The sequence below is a fragment of the Crotalus tigris genome, unplaced genomic scaffold (genome assembly GCF_016545835.1).
Source record: "Crotalus tigris isolate CLP2741 ecotype Arizona unplaced genomic scaffold, ASM1654583v1 scf7180000019707.1183690, whole genome shotgun sequence".
Classification (NCBI taxonomy): domain Eukaryota; kingdom Metazoa; phylum Chordata; class Lepidosauria; order Squamata; family Viperidae; genus Crotalus; species Crotalus tigris.
In genome coordinates, this window is record NW_024097673.1 from 886,161 (window position 1) to 908,674 (window position 22,514).

Consider the following 22,514-nt stretch of genomic DNA (forward strand, 5'->3'; position numbering starts at 1 on the left):
TATATTGCAGTAGATATGTTAAATGAGGAAGCATAATTCATTTTCTCTCTTTTTTTTTTTTTTGCTCTTCCCAACATCTAAAAGGTTCTGTTGCACAAATGTGATGAGTATATACATTTATAAATTCAGTAGCATTAGATAACATAGGATTAGAGGTTGACAGATCTGAAATTGACCACACCAAGTTATGATTAGGTTGAGTAGATTGAAAATGAAAGAAAATCAGGGGAATAATAAATGTTTTAATCTGTTGTGCAGGAATTTTTTAATTGCTAAAATTGGAATTATGGAATTGAACTATAATAGATAGTTCAATTATTTTGATTTTTTTTAAAAAAAAGATGTATTTTTCATTTTTATTGATGTGTACAACATTCTCTCCAGATATTCTTATTTTAGGAAGGACTTTAGACTATCAGAAAAAGGATCCATGATAAAAGAGAATTGAAGAGGAGCTGCTTAGAATCTGTGTAGTGTAAACTGTTCTAGCTTTACTTTTGACTTCCTTTAGGGCTGGGCATAATTATTTTCTTCTATTCACTTCTGCATACGTACTTAGTCATTTAATTACCAAGAGGATTTATTTCAGGTTTGATTTTTTTTTTTCAGAACATTTGGGTCAGAGAAAAAGCGGAGAAAAACTGTTTCATGGACAGAAGAGAGTGAAAAAAGTCTCATTCCATTGGATGCATTGCTTGACTTGAAATCTTTGCTTTGAAAAGATATTTAGGTATACGTAGTAGAAAAGAATATGTGACAGAAGTCATCTCTATTCCGTCTAAATATTTTGTTAAAAACAAATTTAAAAACCTGACCTGAACTCCATACAGTGTAGACATAGTGAAACAGACATTTGCAGATCTATCAGACTTACTATCCAACCATTATGATATTTACTTAGAAATAAACTATGAGAAGAATGATGTCTATGATGAAATGTGAAAAAGGACTAAGACAACCTTGCTCATGTAATGGTATGTGGGAATGACCTTGGGGTATAGGAGGGACAACTGCAGATTGGATAACCAGTATGTAAAAAGTACCTTGGCCCACAGAAGGAGAAAGGTTGTGGGAAACATTTCAGAAAGGAACCCTACCTAGTAAAAAGGAAAGGAGAGGGAGAAATATTCTCAATCTTGCAAGATTATGTTAATGTGACCTTACAATAAAGATAGAGGTAGTACTCCTAGTTGTGTGTCTTGTCTGGACTACTTCACATAGCTAACAGCTCCCTTGATGTGTCTATCTTGTAAACAAAATATATATCGAGATGAACCCTCCCCCCCAAAATGTGTAATCATAAATTATAATTCCATTTGTAGCCTTTAGAAGAACAACTGTGTTGTTCTGAAAACTTTCTTCCTGAAAATTTAATAGTTTTTAAGGCTCAGCCTCAGCATCTACTAATCAGTTTGCAAACATTTACATGTTTGTTCAAGTATAAATTATTCCTGTCGTAGTCTAAGTTTCACGTAAATGCAGATCCTCAGAGATGAAGTAAAAAGAGCCAGCTTTATGATTCATAGGTACCTGGCAAAAGGGATGTCTTGATCATGTTCTTGAAGCTGAGTAGAGAATCAATCATAATGAGGTACAATAGACATTTATTGTATATAATATACATATTATATACAAGAAGCCAGGAATTTCATCAACTCCAGGATATGCTAAAGCACACTGTCAAGAAACCACAGACAAAAAGGATATGTACTCCTCATCAAGCTATAGGGTTAAACATTCAAAATTAGAGGAAGTTTAGCAAAACTTAAAACTTTAGGAAAACCATATTAGAGTATAAAAGTGGGAAATCTCTTTTGGTCTCAATATTGGGGGGAGGGAGGGGGAATCTAGGCCAAATGGCTATATACAGTTCTAGAGTAGTGTTCTAATGCCATATCCAGTGTGGATATTTATTTTAGGAGGGAACTATCATTCCTGATGTGAGAAACAAAGCTCAGACTAAATTGTTGGAAATAACAAAGTTTTTATTTACAAAGCGTTTGCAGAGGCTGATGGATCTCTGAGCTGCAAGCAAGAGAGAGAGAGACCACACCTCTTACAGATTTCAGCAGTTTAAATACAGTTCTATCCCCGGCTGGCTGGTCCCTCCTCCCCAGGCCCAGTTGATAGGCCTAGTTCAGTCACATGCTAACAGTCTGCCTATGATGTGCCATCACACCTATATGTTTAAAATTAGTTAAGCCCCTGTTGTCACCAAACTTGCTAAGCACCTAGCCCAGTGGTGGGATTCAGCCAGTTTGCACCAGTTCAGCAGAACTGGTAGCTAATTTTTTGTTGCCCAAGCCCAGAATGGACTTCCAGAAGCGGCATCCACACAGAGAACCAGTTGTTCACATATTTGAATCTCACCACTGACCTAGCCCCTTCACTGCTCACCTCTTTGGTATTTTCTTATCAGTTCCCTTGTTTATCTGTACAATACAGTACCTGGTATATGTCTCCAGCCAGAAGTTATGTATGTCATAGCTTAGCAGAGTCCATGCATTGGTTAAACATGACTGTGCTCTGGATATATATATAATAAAGTGGCTATACCTTAAAATACTAACTCTAGGCCACTTGAACAAAGAATAAACCTTATATAAATTGTAAAATATATCATTTGTAAGCTATATGCTAGTCTACGTTAGTGTGCACTATTCCAAAAGTATATTTTTGAGTCAGCGTATAGAATCCATCTCTGTTTCTCCGTCTTACTAAATTTACTACACTCTGGAAATATCTCCTTATCTATAAGTACTGGAGGAATGGAGGAAATATATTTATAGCTTAACATATTGTAATATGATAAACTTGTTTTGTGAGCCAAGGCTGTGTTGCACAAAACCTAATACTGCATTAAATGGTTGATATTATATTCTAATGAATTACTTTTTTTAGCCACAGGGCCAAGTCTTCAGGCTGGCCTCCTTCAGGAACTTGGACCTTGAAACAGGGATCTTCCTATGGTTGGGAAATGATGGCAAACAGAGATGGGAGAAACTACTACATCAGGTAAAGGTTGCCACCAATTTGATGAATTTTGTCCAAAAACTGCTGCAAAGAGCTGAAGCCCCAGCATGAATATGTACTGATCTTCCATTTGCTCCCCAATCAGGTTATCCCATTGGGTCAAAGATTGCATCTACATTAATCTGTTATTTAGACACAGAAGGACACATTTAACATAAACACCAAATATGTATCAAAGTAACACTAATATATCAATGTTATATTTGTTTTACTTTTTAGCCCTGTCTATAATATAGCAGATGTAATTTACATACTACGGTTATTCTTTCATTACAATAAAATAATTGTTTTTTTTATTTGCAGAATATTTCTCCTCTTAGGCTGCCCCTTTTAAAAAAGAATTAACTAAAGTCTTCTGGCATTTTTGCTAAGTATTCAGAAATGACTTCAATGAGGTAGTGGAGATCTTGTTGCATTTGAATATAAAGTAATAGATTAAATGGGGGGGGGGTTGCTGCTGCTTATTTCCAAATAAATGTCCCTGATTTGAAGAACTAGGGTTTAAAAGTTATTGTCTGAAAGAGAGTGAACTGCCAAGGCTCTTTTATTCAACTCTTTAATATAAAACAAATCTCTATTGAAGCACATAGATAAAAGCAGCAGAGAAAATGAGTGAGATGATGTTCAGGATGGAATGAAAGGGAAAATACATGTTACATCATCTCATTTTTAAGACTTCTGTTCTAGAAGACTGCCTGAATGATATGTGTTTCTTTGTTCTTTTGTCCTCTGAGGTTCATCAAAAGCCAAAATATGCCAGTGGATAATCTCAAAAGTCATTTCCCCCCTCCCCAACACTCATGTTCCTGTTCTACAAGAGCAAGTTCTTAGTTCTTGGACAAAATGAGACATAACTAGATGTAACCAATCAGTATCTAAACACAGAGCATAAGAGCATTCCCATATGTAGGCATCATTCTCACTTTTCCTTTCATTAATATTTTTGAAACAATAAGTGACATGTAATCCAAATGTGGAGTGTGTTTTCAGTCTAAAGCAGTGTTTCCTAACCTTGGTAACTTTAACATATATGTACTTCGACTCTCAGAATTCCTTAGCATAGTCAACAAGGTTGGGAAACACTGATCTAGAGCCAGCAACGTGCAGCAACAGCCAAAATACCTAATACAATCCTGGGTTGTATAAACAAAGGCATAGAATCAAGATTACACAAAGTATTAGTATCACTTTATAAAATCCTAGTGAGACCACACCTGGAATACTACAACCAGTTTTGGTCACCATACTACAAAAAAGATGTTGAGACTTTGGAAAACGTTCAGAGAAGAGCAACTAAGATGATTCAAGGCCTGGAGACTAAAACATGAAAAACAACTGCAAGACTTGGGTTTGGCTGGTCTAAAGAAAAGAAGAAATAGGGGTGAGATGATAGCAGTATTCCAGTATTTGAGAGGCTGCCACAAAGAAGAGGGGGTCAAATTATTCTTCAAAGCACCAGAGAGCAGGACAAGAAACAATGGTTGGAAAATGATAAAAGAGAGAAGCAACCTGGAATTATGGAGAAAGTTCCTAACACTGAGGACAATTAACCAGTGGAACAGCTTTCTTTCAGAAATCGTGGGCGCTCCATCACTGGAGGTTTTTAAGAAGAGACTGGACAGTCACTTGTCGGAGATGGTATAGGTTCTCCTGCTTGGACTAGAAGACCTCAGGGTCCCTTCCAGCTCTATTCTGTTCTGTTCCGTTCCGTTCCATTCCAATTCCTTAGTCAGCAGAGTCAACAAGGTTGGGAAACACCAATCTAAAGCATTTTTGTTCATTATCATAATGACTTGAAGTTAATAATGCCATGAATGGAATTTCCTCATGAAATCTAAGGGCATGGAAATCTAAGGAAAAGGCAATTTCCAAATAGTCATAACTTCCTCTTGAAGTCATCAAAAGATCTGCAGTATATGAAGACTTTTAGGATGATACTGGAAGTGCTTTGTTAGAGGTCTGTAAAGCAATTGTATTGATTTTTTTTTAAAATTTTATTAAATGTACATTTAAAAACAGAAGTGGACATGATTCAACTACCCTGGCAACAACACTGCTATTAGTATTACCTTATGTTACAGAAAGAAAAACAGAAACTTAAAATACGTTCTATGTATGTATAACAAACTGTACATATAACATCTGTAAAATTTTTGGTAAACCATCTTTCAGTTGTCAACGTTATATTTACATATGTTTCAGTTGTGTCCCAATATAGGTGTTAGCAAGAAGTCCTTACAATATCAACTAATCAATCGATAATCATCTCAGCGATCCTCCTTATCTCTAACCAATCGTACAAATTTTTCCAAATTTCATAATACTCTGTTTCAGTTTTATTTTTAATCTCTAGAGTTAACCTGTCCATTTTGGCGCAGGATAAGATTTTATTTATTATTTCTTCTTCAGTGGGGGTTTCCTTTCTTTTCCATTTTTGGGCGTATGCCAATCTTGCTGCGGTTAAAATATGCAATAGTAAGTAGAGAGATGCTTTGCTCTAATATCCATATTAGAGATATTCATGCACACCAAATTCATAAATTTAGGAAGAGCAATCACATATAAAGATATCTTAGACGAGAAGGGAGACCTGAAAACAAGGAAAAGATTATTAGAAGATGATATAGAGTTGTAATGGTGGGCATACTTACAAATACAGTCGCGATACAGAAAAGACAAAAAAGAACCAGGGATAAAATTAGAGCATACACAATTAGATAAAATCCTTCTAGGAACAGAAGATCAAATGATAAAAAAGATATATCAATATTTATTAGAACAAGATTTGTTAGAGGAACAGGTAAAAGAAACTTAATCTGGAGTAAAAATTTTGGTTACAGTATTGACCTAGATAATTGGCAATCATTATGGGATAGAAACAGGAGGTAACGCTAGCCACCTCATATAAAGAAAATCTATACAAGATGTTTTATAGATGGCACCTTCCCCCTACAAGGCTAGCAAAAATAGATTAAAAAAACCTCACCGACATGCTGGAAATGTAGAAGGCTTCCAGGGACTTACTATCACATGTGGGAATGTTCAAAAGCGCAAAATTTTTGGCATCAGATTAAAAATTGGCTGGAAGAAATACTATTACAAAAAATTGATTTAAAACCAGAAACCTTCTTATTAGGGATTATTAATTATAAACTCAGCAATTGCCTTGATTTTGAAGTGGCTTAGTTTAATTTTATCACAAGTCTTCTGATATTGTTTGAACATTCTGAAAGTGTGTCAAGCACAGAGCAATTTAGTTTTGAATTTAGTACAGAAATTTTGAACTTGAAAATGGATCATTTCAACTTCAGAAATCATTTGAATGGTTGGAGCAGTTTCAGAAAAGTTTCTAGTAGCTTTTGAACTTATATCAGTTTGAACTTGAAAGGAGCATGTCAATCATATATTAGAAATGTTTTCCATGCTATTACTTAATGTCTGTACAAATCAATCTTTGCTTGAATGGGTGATTTGAGATTTGATATGAGCCAGTAGAGGACTAAATTTTCATTTGTGGAGATTATAAGTGGTCTAAAAATTTTACAGTTACTTTTTTCCTTTTCAAAATGTGCTGAAAATAGAACAGAACAGAATAACAGATTTGGAAGGGACCTTGGAGGTCTTCTAGTCCAATCCCCTACTCAGACAGGAAATTCTATACCATTTCAGACAAACGATTGTCCAATCTCTTTTTAAAAACTTCCTGTGTTAGAGCATTCACAACTTCTGGAGGCAAGTTGTTCCAGTGATTAATTTTTCTAACTCTCAGGAAATTTCTCCTTAGTTCTAGGTTACATCTCTCCTTGATTAGTTTTCATCAATTTATTTCTTGTCCTGCCTTCAGGTCCTTTGGATAATAGCTTGATTCCCTCTACTTTGTGGCAACCCCTTAGATATTGGAACACTGCTATTATGTCATCCCTAGTCCTTTTTTTTATATAAACTGGACATACCCAATTCCAGCAACTGTTCTTTATATGTTTTAGCCTTCAGTACCCTAATCATCTTTGCTGTTCTTCTGTGCACTTTTTCTAGAGTCTCAATGTCTTTTTACATCGTGGCAACCAAAGTTGATGCAGTATTCCAAGTGTGGTCTTACCAAAGCATTATAAAGTGATATTAACACCTCACATGATCTTGATTTTGTCCCTCTATTAATGCAGCCTAGAACTGTGTCGACTTTTTGGGTGGCTGCAGCATACAGCTGGCTTATATTTAAGTGATTGTCCACTAGGACACCAAGATCCCTCTCACAGTTAATACTATTGAGCAAGGTACCACCTATACTATACCTGCGCATTTGGTTTTTCTTGCCTAAATATAGAACTTACTTTTCTCCAGCACTGGAGATGGATAATCCACGCAGTGGGTTGAGACTGTATTCCTGGCCAATCAGATCAGTCAGCCAAAGTTGCCACGCCCCGTCTTGGACCATGATCCTTTAGTCTTGACTGATCTGGCCATGCAGCGACATCTACAACTTTTGGCTCCTGGGCAGGTATAGTTCCTTTCCATTAGGGGGGATTTTTTCTAGTAGCTGAAATTGCTTAGTTTAAAAGTTAATTAGAGATAATTTAATTCAATTTAATTGACCACTCAAAAATTTCCTTGCTAAATTGTAAAACTCAGGAAGTCAGATTCCTACAGGGGAAACCACCCCCACTTAAAAGGGGGAAATCCCTAACTCCCCTCCCTAACCAACCCCAGCCACCTTCCAGCAGCCGGCAGCCGCCTTAAACAAACGGGGAGGCTCGGGCAACCCTTCGCGTTTAAAACAAACAAAAAAAAAAGACAGAAAGGCAAGCAGTTAGCGAGGGAAGCAGAGGACAAAGGGGACGCATGCTGGGAGGGAGATTGATTAAGGGAAACAGCTGGCGTGCGAAGGAGCAGACTTTTCACTCCAGGCTGCTCAGGATTTTTTAAATGAGGCGCCATTGTCTGCACAGCTGGAAGCACGCGCAGCTCTTTGTTACAACCGCACGTGGCATAGGCAGCCTTGTTAACACATGCGCAGTAGTTTCCTGGCAGCGGCGGCCATATTTTTTGTCCAAACAGGGGAGTTAAAGTTCCTTAAGAAAGCTAGGTTCAGCCGCTGGAGTGAATTAATAGGCAAGCAGTACTGGGGTACTAAAGCATCTATTATTCATTCAGAGACATTCAAATCAGACACATAGCTACTGGTTCCAGGACTTGGTGTCTTCTACCTAAAGTAAATAAGAACCTTTCATAACTAACTGTGTTTAGTTGCCTTTGGCTCCTTCCAGACTTCGGGTCCCCCATTAGTGGCCCGTACGCCTCTGGATTTAGTGGTGGGTTCCAGGCATCCCCAGTCGCGTGCCTGTCCTTACCCACCATAGTCAAGCCGGGTTCCAGGCATTCCCATTAGCGTGCCTGTTCTTATCCGTGCACAGTGACTAACTCTGACAATTTGGCAGAGTCTGCTCCTGAGTTCCAGACGCCCCCAGTAGTGCGCCTGTCCTTACTCAAAGTTGGAGCTCTCCTACTACCTGGGTCCCCCCTATCGCGGCCCAGCGTTAGTGGAGAATGGAGGAAGCAATCATTCCCTCCACTGGAGCCCCGCCTTCATCCTCTGGAGCACCTGCTTCAGAGGATTCGGAATCCTCTGCAGCCCCTAGAAAGGCTGCAAGGAAGTCATCAAAGAAGGCTGACAAACAGGCAATCAGAAGACACCAAGCCCTAGAAAAAGAGTTCGACAGAGCCCAGAAAAGGGCCAGAATTGAAAATAGGCAGAATGGGGGAATAGGTCCTGATCTACCGCTGGGTCTCCCTTCATCCCCACGGGCCATTTGGTCATTAGGGAGCTCATCACAGTCCCAAACAGAGGGTGGGATAGGTGAATTCTCATCGCTCTCCCGATCCCCCTCCCCACGGAGGTTACAGGAAACCCCGAGGACCATGCTAACCACAGCACCTGCAGGGTCGCAGGCAATGGTCACTCCTCCTGCATTGACGGGGGATCTGCTAGCTACCCTAATAGCACAGGCAGTGGACCGTGCATTTGAGGCCAGGGCTCAAACTTCAAAAGCCAAGTCTCTAGGACTTAGAACGAGGCATCGGGAGGAAACGGAGGACCATCAGGACCTCTCCTCCGTCTCAGACTCGTCGGTCTCTGAGGAAGCTTACCTGGACCAGCCAGGTACGTCACAAGGGATTCAAATGTCTGAGGAGGAGGAGGACACCTCACCTCAAGGGCCGTCCTTCAGCGGCCTGTTTAACCCTTCTCTTTTTGTTACTATTCTGCGCAAGGCTGAGGCCACAGCCCATCTGGGGCATGGGACACCAGCGGAGCCTGTCACAGTTGACACGGAGGCTGAGCCGACGTTCGCCGAAAAGGTAACCACTCAACACCGCATACCATGCCCGACCATGTTCCTAAACACAATAAGGAAACAGTGGGCAGCGCCAACCTCCCTACCGCTTCCTAGCAATGCGGAGAGGAAGCTATTTAACGTAGCAAGGGAGCTAGAGGGAACATTGGAGGTGCCGGTGGTGGACGAACCCATAGGTCCCCTGATATCGGACACGGCCATATCAGGAGATTTTGCTGAGGCTCTTAAAGCCGAGGACCGAAAGAGTGAGTCCAACTACAGGAGAACGCACCAGGCAATAGCTTGGGCTACCAGGGCGTCTACCTCCGCGTCCTTTTTCACCAGAGCCACACTTTGTTGGCTCCGTGAGCTACAGGGCCGGGTTCCCATGGAAGATATACGCACTCATCAGGAACTCAGCAAAATGGTAGCGGCCACGGAATATGCGTCGGACGCAACACTTTTAGCGACCAAGTTTTCAGCCAAGGCAATGGCGGCAAACAACACGAGCAGGCGCATCCTCTGGCTAAAGAACTGGCAGGCGGATACCAAATCCAAGTGGAAATTGGCTTCGGCTCCGTACCAAGGGGCAAAGCTGTTTGGTGAGGCACTAACGCCATACCTGACAGAGAACAAGGACAAGCGCAAGGTCCTTAAACACATGCTTAAAAGGCAGGACAAGAGACCCGGCTCCTGGGGAAGGAAACAATCCTTTCGTACGGAAGCCAGGGTCAACTACTTTCAAAATTCCCAACCCTTCCAAGCTAGACAGGATAGGGAAAGACAGGGGGACAGACAGAACACAAGACATAGGCAAACACAGGGAAGACGGCCCTTTCGGGGGAACAACCGCCCCTTCCGCCGTACCAGATGACTCCCGCCCAGACCTTCCCATAGGGGGCAGACTAGCAGGGTTTGCTCCCCAGTGGGAAGAGACCACCACGGACGTATGGGTCAGGAACACCATACGTCATGGTCTATCTCTAGAATTTCTCTCAAAGCCCCCAAACCGCTTCCGCCCGTGCCCCTGTCCCACAAACCCAACAAAGAGAAGGCTCATGAACGAGGCCGTTCAGCACCTTCTAAACATACGGGCCGTAGAGCCGGTGCCTATGAACCAGAGAGACCAGGGGTTTTATTCTATCCTCTTCGTGGTCCCAAAACCCTCGGGGGGTTGGAGAGCCGTTTTGGATTTGAAAAGGCTAAATTTCTACATAAAATACCGCAAATTCAAAATGCAGACACTACGCTCCATCCTTGGAAGCGTAAGGAAAGGGGATTTTCTGGCATCGATCGACCTCACGGAGGCATACTTGCACATCCCTATCTCTCTGGCTCACCGCCGCTTTCTACGGTTTGCCTACAGGGGGCACCATTTTCAATACAGGGCACTTCCATTCGGCCTGTCATCAGCGCCCAGGGTGTTCACCAAGATTCTGGCGGTTCTGGCAGCACAACTAAGAAACGTACCAGTCAGAGTCCAGTGCTACCTGGACGATATTCTAATCCAGTCATCGTCCGCCCAGCAGTCTCGGGCGGACCTAAAGTTAGTGATAAAAATGCTGCAGGACCACGGCTTCTCGGTGAACTTTCCAAAGAGCCATCTAACCCCAACTACGAGAATACTCCACCTGGGAGCGGTCATAGACACAAAGGAATGCAAGGTGTATCTATCACAGGAACGCCTCAGCAGCATAAAGCCGTAAAACAGGTAAGCCGCGGTCAGTCAGTGACGCTGGTCTGCCTCTCCCAGCTGCTAGGGAAGATGATATCGACCATAGCAATAGTTCCTTGGGCAAGGCTGCACTCAAGAGAACTGCAATGGTTCATGCTCCCGTTTCAGAGACAACAAATCAGTGCATCCCGGAAGAGGGTAGGCATACCTCTGAGAGTACGACACTCCCTCAGGTGGTGGCTATCTCCAGCTCTCCTCAGGGGGTCCCCCTTCAGGGAACCAGACAGAGTAGTAGTCACAACAGATGCGAGCTTATTCGGCTGGGGAGGCCACTTGGGGACCAAGTGGACACAGGGCCGCTGGTCAGCGGTGGATCTCCGACACAACATAAACTGGCTCGAGCTGCGGGCTATTCACCTAGCGTTAAGGCATTTTCACAGCAGCATAAAAGGCAGGCACGTACTGGTCCTGACGGACAACGTGACAGCCAAGGCCCACATAAACCGTCAGGGGGGCACACACTCTCGCTCGCTCTCGGCCGAGGCCCTCCTACTGGGGGTCTGGGCGGAACAAAATCTGGCCTCCATAAAGGCCGACCACATATCGGGGGAGGCAAACATCCAAGCAGATCTGTTGAGCAGATCAACAATAGATCACTCGGAGTGGCAACTACACCCGAGGATCTTCAGGGAGGTCTGTCACCGCTTCGGGCTTCCCCAGGTGGACCTTTTTGCCTCTCCTTCCAATGCCCACCTAACTCGCTTCTTCTCCCGATTCCCATCCAAGGGAGCAGAGCAGACGGACGCGTTACGGAGCCCATGGCCAAGGGGGCTCCTGTACGCGTTTCCACCCTTACCTCTCCTTCCGGCGGTAGTACGCAAGATTCTGCGGGAAAGGGCCGAGGTAATCCTTGTGGCCCCTTATTGGCCAAGGAGACCTTGGTTCGCAGACTTGAGGAGTCTCTCCCGCACGAATCCATGGCGGATTCCTCCGGAGAGGATCTCCCTCAAGCAGGGGGAGATCTCCCACCCAGAGCCACAATGGCTACAACTAGCCGTCTGGCTCTTGAACGGTCAATTTTAGCCAAGGGGGCTTGCTCACAGGGTGTAATTAGGGTCATACAGGCATCAAGGCGCCCCTCCACGAACCGTATCTACGAGGCCACGTGGAGAAGCTTCCAATCATGGTGCTCTAAACAGGAATTGTTACTCGAAGGGATCACAATTCCCAAGATCCTAGAATTTTTACTAGATGGCCTAGAGAGGGACCTCTCGCCAAACACACTGCGCAGGCAAATCGCCGCCCTCTCAACTATACTTTCTGCCAGCCCCGGTGAATCCTTGGGCAAGCATCCCTTAATACGATCCTTCCTCAAGGGGGCTGCAAACATCAGACCGCCAACCGTGCACAGGTATCCATCGTGGGAACTACCACGAGTACTACAAGCTCTTACCAGAGCGCCCTTCGAACCACTCAAAACATGTGACATTCGCTATCTGACCCATAAGGTAGCATTCTTGGTAGCCATCACGTCAGCTCGGCGGATATCCGAGTTAGCTTCTCTCTCAATGAGGAAGGACCTGTGCCATTTTCACAGGGACAAGGTAGTCCTAAGAATAGACCCTTCATTCATTCCAAAGGTCAACTCCCTTTTTCACAGATCACAGGAAATAGTCCTACCAGACTTCTGTCCAAACCCAGCTCATCCCCTGGAACAACAATGGCACACCTTGGACGTACGCAGGGCACTAAGACATTACATTTCACGCACAGCGGAATTCCGACGCTCGGAAGCGCTTTTCATATCCTTCCACCCTGCTACTAGGGGCCGGAAGGTCTCGTCCTCTACCATCGGTAGGTGGATTAGGGCATGCATCACGGGGGCATACCAGGCGGAGTCCTTGCAAGTCCCCAAGCATATCACAGCCCATTCCACAAGGAGTGCTGCCACCTCAGCAGCATGGGCCATGCAGGCTTCTATTGAAGAGGTATGCAGGGCAGCCACTTGGGCCTCGCCCTCTCCATTCATTCGTCATTACAAAATCGACAGGTACTCCTCTGCAGAGGCCTCCTTCGGTAGGAGGGTTCTCCAGCAGGTGCTAGACCAAAGTTGCACACGGGACCAGTCTATTCCCCAACCCAAGGGACAATAGGCTTTGGTATGTCCCACTGCGTGGATTATCCATCTCCAGTGCTGGAGAAGGGGCATTGACTTACCTGAACGCCTTTTTCAGCACGGAGATGGATAATCCACACCCACCCTTATAGACTAGAATAATAGGGTATATTTAGTGGAGCCAAAACGTCTTACTGTCAGTCAATGGCTGCGCTCGAGTCAAGACTAAAGGATCATGGTCCAAGACGGGGCGTGGCAACTTTGGCTGACTGATCTGATTGGCCAGGAATACAGTCTCAACCCACTGCGTGGATTATCCATCTCCGTGCTGAGAAAAGGCGTTCAGGTAAGTCAACGCCCCTTTTCACCATTGAATTTCATTTTGTTAGATAGCGCCCAATGTTCAAGTCTGTCAAGATCCTTCTGTATCTTAAGCCTATCTTCTGGAGTGTTTGCTATTCCTGCCAGCTCGCTATCATCTGTAAATTTGATGAGTTCCCCTACTATCCCCTCATCCAAATCATTGATGAAGGTGTTGAGCCTTGGGATACCCCACTGCGTACTTCCCTCCATGTAGATGCAGTTCCATTGAGGATTACACATTGAGTGTGGTTGGTCAGCCAATAGAGGAATAATGCTTCTTTTAAAGAACATGAATCCTTCCAGGTTACATCAGAATATTTATAAGGCTTTCAGTATGATAGTTTTTTAACATATTCAGATAGATCCCTTTTTAAAAGATAAAGATCAGGAACAAGAAAATAGTGATAGCTCAGTTTCAGATTATCCAACAGTTTATATTGCACAGAATCAATATAGAAAATATATTATTTCAATTAATATTAACATTTTTCAAAACTTGTTTGAAAAGGAAACTCTTCCTCTTCTGAGCTGCCAAACTCCAGAAAAAGTCAATATTGACTGTTGGCTATTTTTTTTATTCCTTTGATTATTGATTTGGCAGAATACCATGAAGCTTCAAGAGACTATGAAGCACTTGAAAGCCAGCTCATTCAGTTTGTTTCTTCAAAGAGTTCCTCTCTTTTATTTGCAAATCTGCTTTGATGGGGTGATTCAATCAAAGTTTTGTCAGTTGAAGCAACTCTTAAAAGCTTTACATAGCCCTCTATTCCATTAAAAGGCATTTCTGCATGATCAGGTTCTTCATATTCATAAAAACCCACTTGACAGAAATCAGTGGATCCCAAAACCAGTGTATGAAATATTTTGTATCTCAGTGGTTCATGTGAATCTGGATACTGGGTTAATTTTCTAGTCTTTTATAAAGAAGTGCATAAAAATGTCTATATAACACTTCACTGCACTGAGATCTGCTTTAAAGGAGTACACTGAACAGTACATTTGCATTATTTCCAGTGACTGATTTATAATAAAGTAATCCAATCATTATCAGCAGACAGATAGAACATGCAAAGATGAAGTCAGGAAAACAAAGGCTCAGAATGAACAAAAACTTGCAACAGAAATCAAGGATAATAAAAATAGTTCCTTTCAACATATTAATAACAAGAAAAAAGTCAAGGAGACTATAGGTCCACTAAAGAGAGAAGACTGCAAGGAAGTAACAGGCAATAGGGAGAAAATAGAGCTGCTTAACTCATTCTTTGCATCAGTCTTCACACAAAAAGAAATGACAGCCCAACATACCCAAAAAACTACTGTAAAAGGCAAACTAAAAACAAAAATTAAAATAAGCAAGAAAATGGTAAGAACACCTATCCGACCTTGAGGAATATAAATCATCAGGATTTGACAGATTACATCCCAGAGTTTTGAAGGAGCTGGCAGATGTTATTTCAGAACCATTGCACTATATCTTTCAAAAATCTGCAGCACCAGGGAAGGACCTGAGGATTGGAAAAGGGCTGATATGGTTCTCATCTTCAAGAAGGGGGGGGGGGGAACAGACCTAGGAAACTACAGATCAATCAATCTAACATCAATACCTGGGAAGATCCTGGAAAAGATAATCAAAAAACAGATCTATGAAAACTAGAAACAAACAAAGTTATAACTGGTAGCCAGCATGGGTTTGTTAAAAACAGATCATGCCAAACCAATCTTATTTCATTCTTTGATAAAGTGACCAAATTAATAGACCAGCGAAACACTGTGGACATAGTATATTTAGATTTCAGTAAAGCTAGAAAAAGGTGGAATAGACAACATCACCACCAGATGCATTTGTAGCTGACTGACAAACTATACTCAACAAGTAGTCTTCAACAGTACTACATCCACATGGAGAGAAGTAAGCAGTGTGGTACCACAAGGCTCCATCTTAGACCCAGTATTCAATATCTTCATTAATGACTTAGATGAGGGAATAGAAGGGGAACTCATCAAATTTGCAGATGACACTAAACTGGCAGGAATAGCCAACATCCCAAAAGTCAAGCTCAGGATCCAAAAAGATATTGACAAACTTGAACACTGGGCCCTATCCAACAAAATGAGTTCTAATGTGGAGAAAAGCAAAGTTTTACATTTTGGCAGGAAAAATCAAAGGTATAAGTACAGATTAGGCAAGACCTGGCTTAAAAACAGTAACTGTGAAAGGAGTCCTAGTGGATGATCACTTGATTATGAGCCAGCAGTGTGCAGCAGCAGCCAAAAAAGTTAATACAATCCTGGGCTGTATAAACAGAGGCATAGAATCAAGATCACGAGAAGTATTAGTATTGCTTTATAAAACCCTAGTGAGACCACACCTGAAATACTGTATCCAGTTTTGGTAACCATACTACAAAAAAGATGTTGAGACTTTGGAAAAAGTTCAGAGAAGAGCAACTAAGATGACCTAAGGCCTGGAGACTAAAACATATATGAAGAGCAGCTGCAGGACCTGGATCTGGCTAGTGTAAAGAAAAGAAGAAATAGGGGTGACATGATAGCAGTATTCCAGTATTTGAGAAGCTGCCACAAAGAAGAGGGGGTCAAATTATTCTCTAAAGCACCAGAGAGCAGGACAAGAAACAATGATTGGAAACTGATCAAAGAGAACAGCAACCTGGAATTAAAGAGAAACTTCCTAACAGTGAGGACAATTAACCAGTGAAACAGCTTGTCTTCAGAAATCATGGGCGCTCCATCACTGGAGGTTTTTAAGAAGAGATCGGATAGTCACTTGTCTGAGATGTTATAGGTTCTCCTGCTTGAGCAGGGGATTGGATTAGAAGACTTCCAGCTCTATTCTCTATTCTACTATTTAGGTGCTTTTTTTTTTGTTTCTGTATTTTGAGAAAACCATGCCTACCCTAGTCTCATCTCAGTGAATTTTATTTTTGTTTTTGTTTCTTAAGCATGCAACTCTTACCGTTGTGAGGGAGCAAGTATATCATTTATATAATTAATGACATATCACAAGTAATCGCTGTTCCTTATAGCTACTAACACCAACAGTACATTAGAATAGAATAGAATAGAATAGAATAGAATAGAATAGAATAGAACAGAACAGAACAGAATAGAATAGAATAGAATAGAGGAGTTCAAAGGGACATTGGAAGTCTTCTAGTCCAAACCCCTGCTCAGGAAACCCTGTACCATTTCAGACAAATGGTTGTCCAAACTCTTCTAAAAAATGTCCAGTGTTGGAGCATTCACAACTTCTGGACGCATGTTTTTCCACTGATTAATTGTTATAACTGTCAGGAAATTTCTTCTTAGTTCTAGGTTGCTTCTCTCCTTAGTTTCCATCCATTTCTTCTTGTCTGCCTTCCGGTGCTTTGGAAAATAGCTTGACTCCCTCTTCTTTGTGGCAGCCTCTAAGATACTGGAACACTGCTATCATATCATCCCTAGTCCTTCTCTTTATTAAACTAGACATACCCAATTCCAGCAACCACTCTTTATATGTTTTAACATCCAGTCCCTTAGTCATCTTTGTTGCTCTTTTCTGCACTCTTTCTAGAAAACATCTTTTTTATATCAAGGTGACCAAAACTGGATGTAATATTCAAGTGTGGCCTTACCAAGGCATTATAAAATGGTGCTAACACTTCACATGATTTTATTCCTGTCCCTCTGTTAATGCAGCCTAGAACTGTGTTGGCTTTTCTGGAAGCTGTAATACAGGGCTGGCTCATATTTAAGTGATTGTCCACTAGGAAATCCAAGATCCCTCTCACAGTTACTACTATTGAGCGAGGTACTATGTATACTGTACAGTACCTGTGCATTTGGTTTTTCTTGCCTAAATATTTTTTTCACCATTTAATTTCATTTTGTTAGATAGCACCCAATGTTGAAGTCTGTCAAGATCCTTCTGTATCTTAAGCCTATGTTCTGGACTGTTGGCTATTCTTGCCAACTTAGTGTTGTCTACAGATTTGACGAGTTCCCCATCTATCCCCTCATCCAAATCATTGATGAAGATCTTGAAGAGGCCCTAAGTACTGGACCTAAGACAGAGCCTTGGGGTAGCCCACTACATACTTCCCTCCATGTAGATGCAATTCCATTGAGGACTACATGTTGAGTGTGGCTGGTCAGTCAGTTACAAATCAATCTGGTGATGATGCTGTCTAACTCACATTTTTCTATCGTAACAAGTAGTAGGTTGTGGTCTACTTTATCAAATGCCTTACTGAAGTCCAAGTAAATTATATATAGCATTCCTCTGGTCCACTAATTTTGTCATCTGGTCAAAGAAAGCAATAAGATTTGTCTGGCATGATCTGTTTTTGACTAAAGCCATGTTGGCTTTTGGTTATGACTTTGTTTGCCTCTAGGTGTTCACTGATTCATTGCTTGATTATCTTTTTCAGAATCCTCCCAGGTATTGATGTCAGGCTGATAGGTCTGTAGTTTCCTGGATCTATTTTTTTTTCCTATTTTGAAGATGGGACCTACATCAGCTCTTTTCCAGTCCTCTGGTAGTTTCCCGGTGCTCCAGATCTTTGAAAGATATAGTTTAGTGCCTCTGAGATCACATCTGCCATTTCCTTCTGAACCTTGGGGTGTAATCATCTGATCCTGGTGATTTGAACTCATCTAGGGTGGACAGGTGCTCACTTACTATTTTCTTGGCTATTTTAATTTTTGTTTCTAATCTGATTTTTTACTGTACTGATTTTGATAGGTTGGACTGTTTTTTCCTTTGTGTAAAGAAGGATGCAAAAAACGAGTTAAGTAGTTCTGCCTTCTTCCTGTTGCTTGTCACCTTCTTGCCACTTTCTCCCACTAATGGACTAATCATTTTCTTGACTTTTTTTTTTTTTGGTCAAAAGTTTTATTAGTTTATAATATATGATACAATGAAAATACAAAAGATGGGGAAGGGAAAAAGGAGTAGAGAAGTGAGGTAAGGGAGAAAAAAAGAAAAAAAAAGCATTGACTTCTGATTTCCTTTGATGCAATAGAATATCAACTTCAAACCTCAACTTTTTACTTATACAAAATAATATAAACAAGCCATTTCAATAACATCAAATCTATCTAATTGGTAAAACCCAAAATCAAAGTTCATTTTTTCCACCTCAAACACAAAGTCTTGAAGTGGTTTCCACATGGCAATAAAAGTATTCGTATTTTTTTCTTTAATCAGTACAGTCAGTGTAACCATCTCTGCTAGCTCCATCAGTTTTTGTAACCATTCCTCCTTTGTAGGAATCAATGTAATCTTCCATTTCTGAGCGTAGAGTAATCTTGCTGCTGTCAACATGTATAACATCAAAGTTCCATATTTTTTTCCAGATCTTTGTTCATAAGCCCCAGGAGAAAAGTCTCTGGTTTTCTTTCTATATTTAGTTAAAGAATTTTCTGTATTAACATATGAATCCTACTCCAATATTTTGCTTTATCACATGTCCACCATAAATGGTAAAAAGTCTCCTCTTTACCTTTACATTTCCAACATTCACTTGAAATACCTTTATACATTTTTGATATCTTATCTGTTGTTAAGTACCAACTGTACAACATCTTGTAAAAATTTTCTTTTAGATTATAATTTAATGTAAATTTTAATCCTTTATTTCACATATTTTCCCATTGTTCAAGCATTATATTATACCCAAAATTCCTTGCCCACTGAATCATATAATGTTTTATTTGTTTATTTTCCAGATTTAAATTCAATAACATTTTATAAACTTTAGCAATACTATGTTCATCATTACTGCACAGTAGGCTTTCCAATTCATTTTTAACAAAATGAAACTCATGATTCTTTTTACTGAACGTAAATCTTTCTTTCAATTGCATATATGTAAACCAATGGCAAACATGACCTTCTGATTTTAGTTCCTCCTTGAATTTGAGGGTAGGCTCACCCAGGTTGAAAGGTATTATTTTATCATAGGTCACCAATTTGGCTTCATCACCATCTCTTTTCTAAAAAAGGCTTCTTGCGGGGAAACCCAAAGTGGCACCTTCATAGAGAACCTTGTTTTATATTTATTCCAAACTCTCAAAATGGCACACCTTGTAAAATGGTTATTAAAATCAACATATACTTTAACTTTGTCATACCACAGATAGCCATGCCAACCAAACTTTAATTCGTGGCCTATTAGGTTGAGTAACCTCTTATTCTGAAGGTTCACCCATTCTTTTAGCTAAAACAAACAAGCATCAAAATACAGTTTCAAATCAGGTAAACCCAAGCCCTCTTTTTCCTTAGCATCTTGCAATAATTTATATCTAATTCTCATTTTTCCCTTGCCATATAAACTTAGAGATATCCCTCTGCTATTGTTTAAACGGAGTTTCAGTTGCAAGTATTGGTAATGTTTGAAACAGGAAGAGCATCTTTGGTAAAACATTCATCTTAATCACAGAAATTCTACCCAGTAATGATAAATGCAATTTGTCCCATCTTAATAAATCTTTTTGATACCATTCCAGAGTGGCACATAATTATTTTTGAACAAGTTTGTATTTGAATTTGATAATGTAACCCCCAAATATTTCACATTTTTCTCAACCCTAAAACCAGATGTTTTAGTCAATCCTATGCGGTCATATTCTTAATCAACATTGATGTTTTCTGCTTATTAATTTTAAAACCGGCCAAGGACCCAACTCATTTAGTTTCCTCATCAAGTGTTGTATATTATTTTGGGGGTCTTGCAGAAATATCACCAAATCATCAGCAAAGGCCTGCTTCCTTCTTAACATTTATACCTTTTACTTTCTCATCTTGCCTGATATCTCTATACAGGACTTCCAGCATCAAGATAAACAACAGTGGAGACAGTGGACATTCTTGTCTTGTACCCTCCTGAATTTCACATGAGTTAGTTAATTAATAACAATCTTTGTTTGCTGTATTGTATAAATAGCTTTGACCCCTTGAATAAAATTCCCCCCAAAGTCCATTTCTTGCAGAACTTTAAACATAAAGACCCAATTTTAGTTGTCAAAGGCTTTCTCAGCATCTAGGAATATTAAAGCTGCCTGTTGTTCATTATGGTATTGTAAGTATTCAATAATATTCAAAACCATTCTCACATTATTCTTTCGCTGTCTTTTTGGCAGAAAGCCAGGTTGATCATCATGAATATATACCTGTAAAACTTTTTTTAGACTTTCTGCCAAAATTGCAGCAAATAGTTTATAATTCTTATTTAATAATGAGATTGGTTCTTTTTTATCATGTCATCCTGACCCTGACCTGACCATGTTGGGGGTATCCCCCCCCGTAATATAACATTCATTACATACTTTAATGGCTGAAGAAGTTCATCCTCAAAACATTTATAATATTGACTTGTAAGTCCATCTGCACTAGAGGCTTTGCCTGTTTTCATTTTTCTTATAGCTTCTGATATTTCAAAGGTAATTGGCTCATTCATAAATTGTCTCTCAGTTTGTGAAAGTTTCGGCAAATTTTGTCTAAGCAAATATTCATCTATTTCTGATCTGTCTGTCTCTTGCATCTTATACAAATTAGTGTAAAAATTGTAAAAGGCTTTTTTAATCTGTTCATTATCAGTTTTTACTTTATTACCTTCACAATTTTTTTTAATCATTCTCTTTTCCCTCTCCTTTCTTATCTATGTGACAACCTTCTCCCTGGTTTATTTGCAAACTCAAAATGTCTTTGCTTCACATAACTCAGTTTTGTTTCTATTTCTTGGACTGTTAACATAGATAACTGTTGGCATAGTAAGTTAATTTGGTGCAGAATTTTAGAGTCCATAGGTGACTTTTGCAGATCAATTTTTTTCTGTCTTATTGCATTGAGCATCTTCTGGGTCTTTCCAAAGATTTTTTCTTCTCTAACCAATTGTATAAAATACCACCTCATAACTGTCTTACTGGCCTTCCAAACATTATTAGATCTGTCCCTTTACCTAAATTATTATCAAAATATTCAGGTAATTTCTTTTTACAGTCCTTTATAATTGTCTCCTTTTGTAAAATAGATTCATTTAATCTCCACCTATAACTCAAATTCTTTTTTAAGGACCAAAACAACTGGGTTATGGTCAGAAAAAGATTTGGGTAAGATATCAATTTTCAAAATTCTATTTGCTAAGTTTTTAGAGTTCCGTATCATGTTGATCCTTGAGAAAGATTTGTGCCTTTCTGAAAAAAGAGGTATATTCTCTTGCAGAGCCATTTTTATGCCTCCATGAGTCTATTAGCATTAAATTCTCCATTATTTCAAAAAATGACTTTGGTAGTTTGCCCTGGGATGTTTTGATCCCTTTAGAGTCACTCCATTCCAACTGCCTAGCATAAGCCAATTTTCATATACAAAAGGCAAGAGTTGGTCCATAAGATACTCAAAAAAATTGCTTTTTCCCTCATTTGGTTCATATAGACCAATCACTATTGATTTCATTCCATTAAATTCAATTTCCTCTTTTACGAATCTACCGTATTCATCTGATAAAAGTAGCCTAGGTTTATATTGGGGTTTTATATATAAAACCACTCCATTTATCTTTTTTCTCTCAGTAGATACAAATTCCTCCCGTAGTCTTTTATTTATTAGGTATTTGTCATCTTGTTTTTTAATATGTGTTTCTTGAAGACAGATTATATCAGCATTAAGTTTCCTCAAATGATGAAATACTTTTTTGCACTTAGATGGGGCATTAGCCCTATTGATATTCCATGTAATGAATTTACTTTCCATCTTTAAATGAAACATCAGATTCCTGTATAGACACCTTAGTCATCTCTTCTTCAATGCCTGTTTTTCGAAGCTGGTCTGCTTCTGAAGACTTATCCATCTCCATCTCATCACCTAGTTCTGAAATTAATTTGTCTGCTCAAAAACCCCTTGGCTTTATCTATGGAATTCATTAAAATCTTTGTTCATGGTATGTAAATGTCACCTCCTCAAGCTTATCCCAATGAAAGGGAATTTTTCTCATCTTCAAAA

At 40.1% G+C, this 22,514-nt stretch overlaps 1 protein-coding gene across 2 annotated transcripts in view; it reads left to right on the forward strand.

Annotated features, from left to right (window-relative positions):
• FRMPD4 (FERM and PDZ domain containing 4) overlaps nt 1-22,514 on the forward strand; it is a 350,102-nt gene that overhangs the window by 201,062 nt on the left and 126,526 nt on the right. For both annotated transcript variants that reach the window (XM_039364275.1, XM_039364276.1), the window contains exons 6-7: nt 610-730; nt 2,902-3,015. In XM_039364275.1, coding sequence (XP_039220209.1) covers nt 2,978-3,015 — 38 coding nt within the window. In that variant the 5' untranslated portion in view covers nt 610-730; nt 2,902-2,977. The remainder of the gene's footprint in view (nt 1-609; nt 731-2,901; nt 3,016-22,514) is intronic.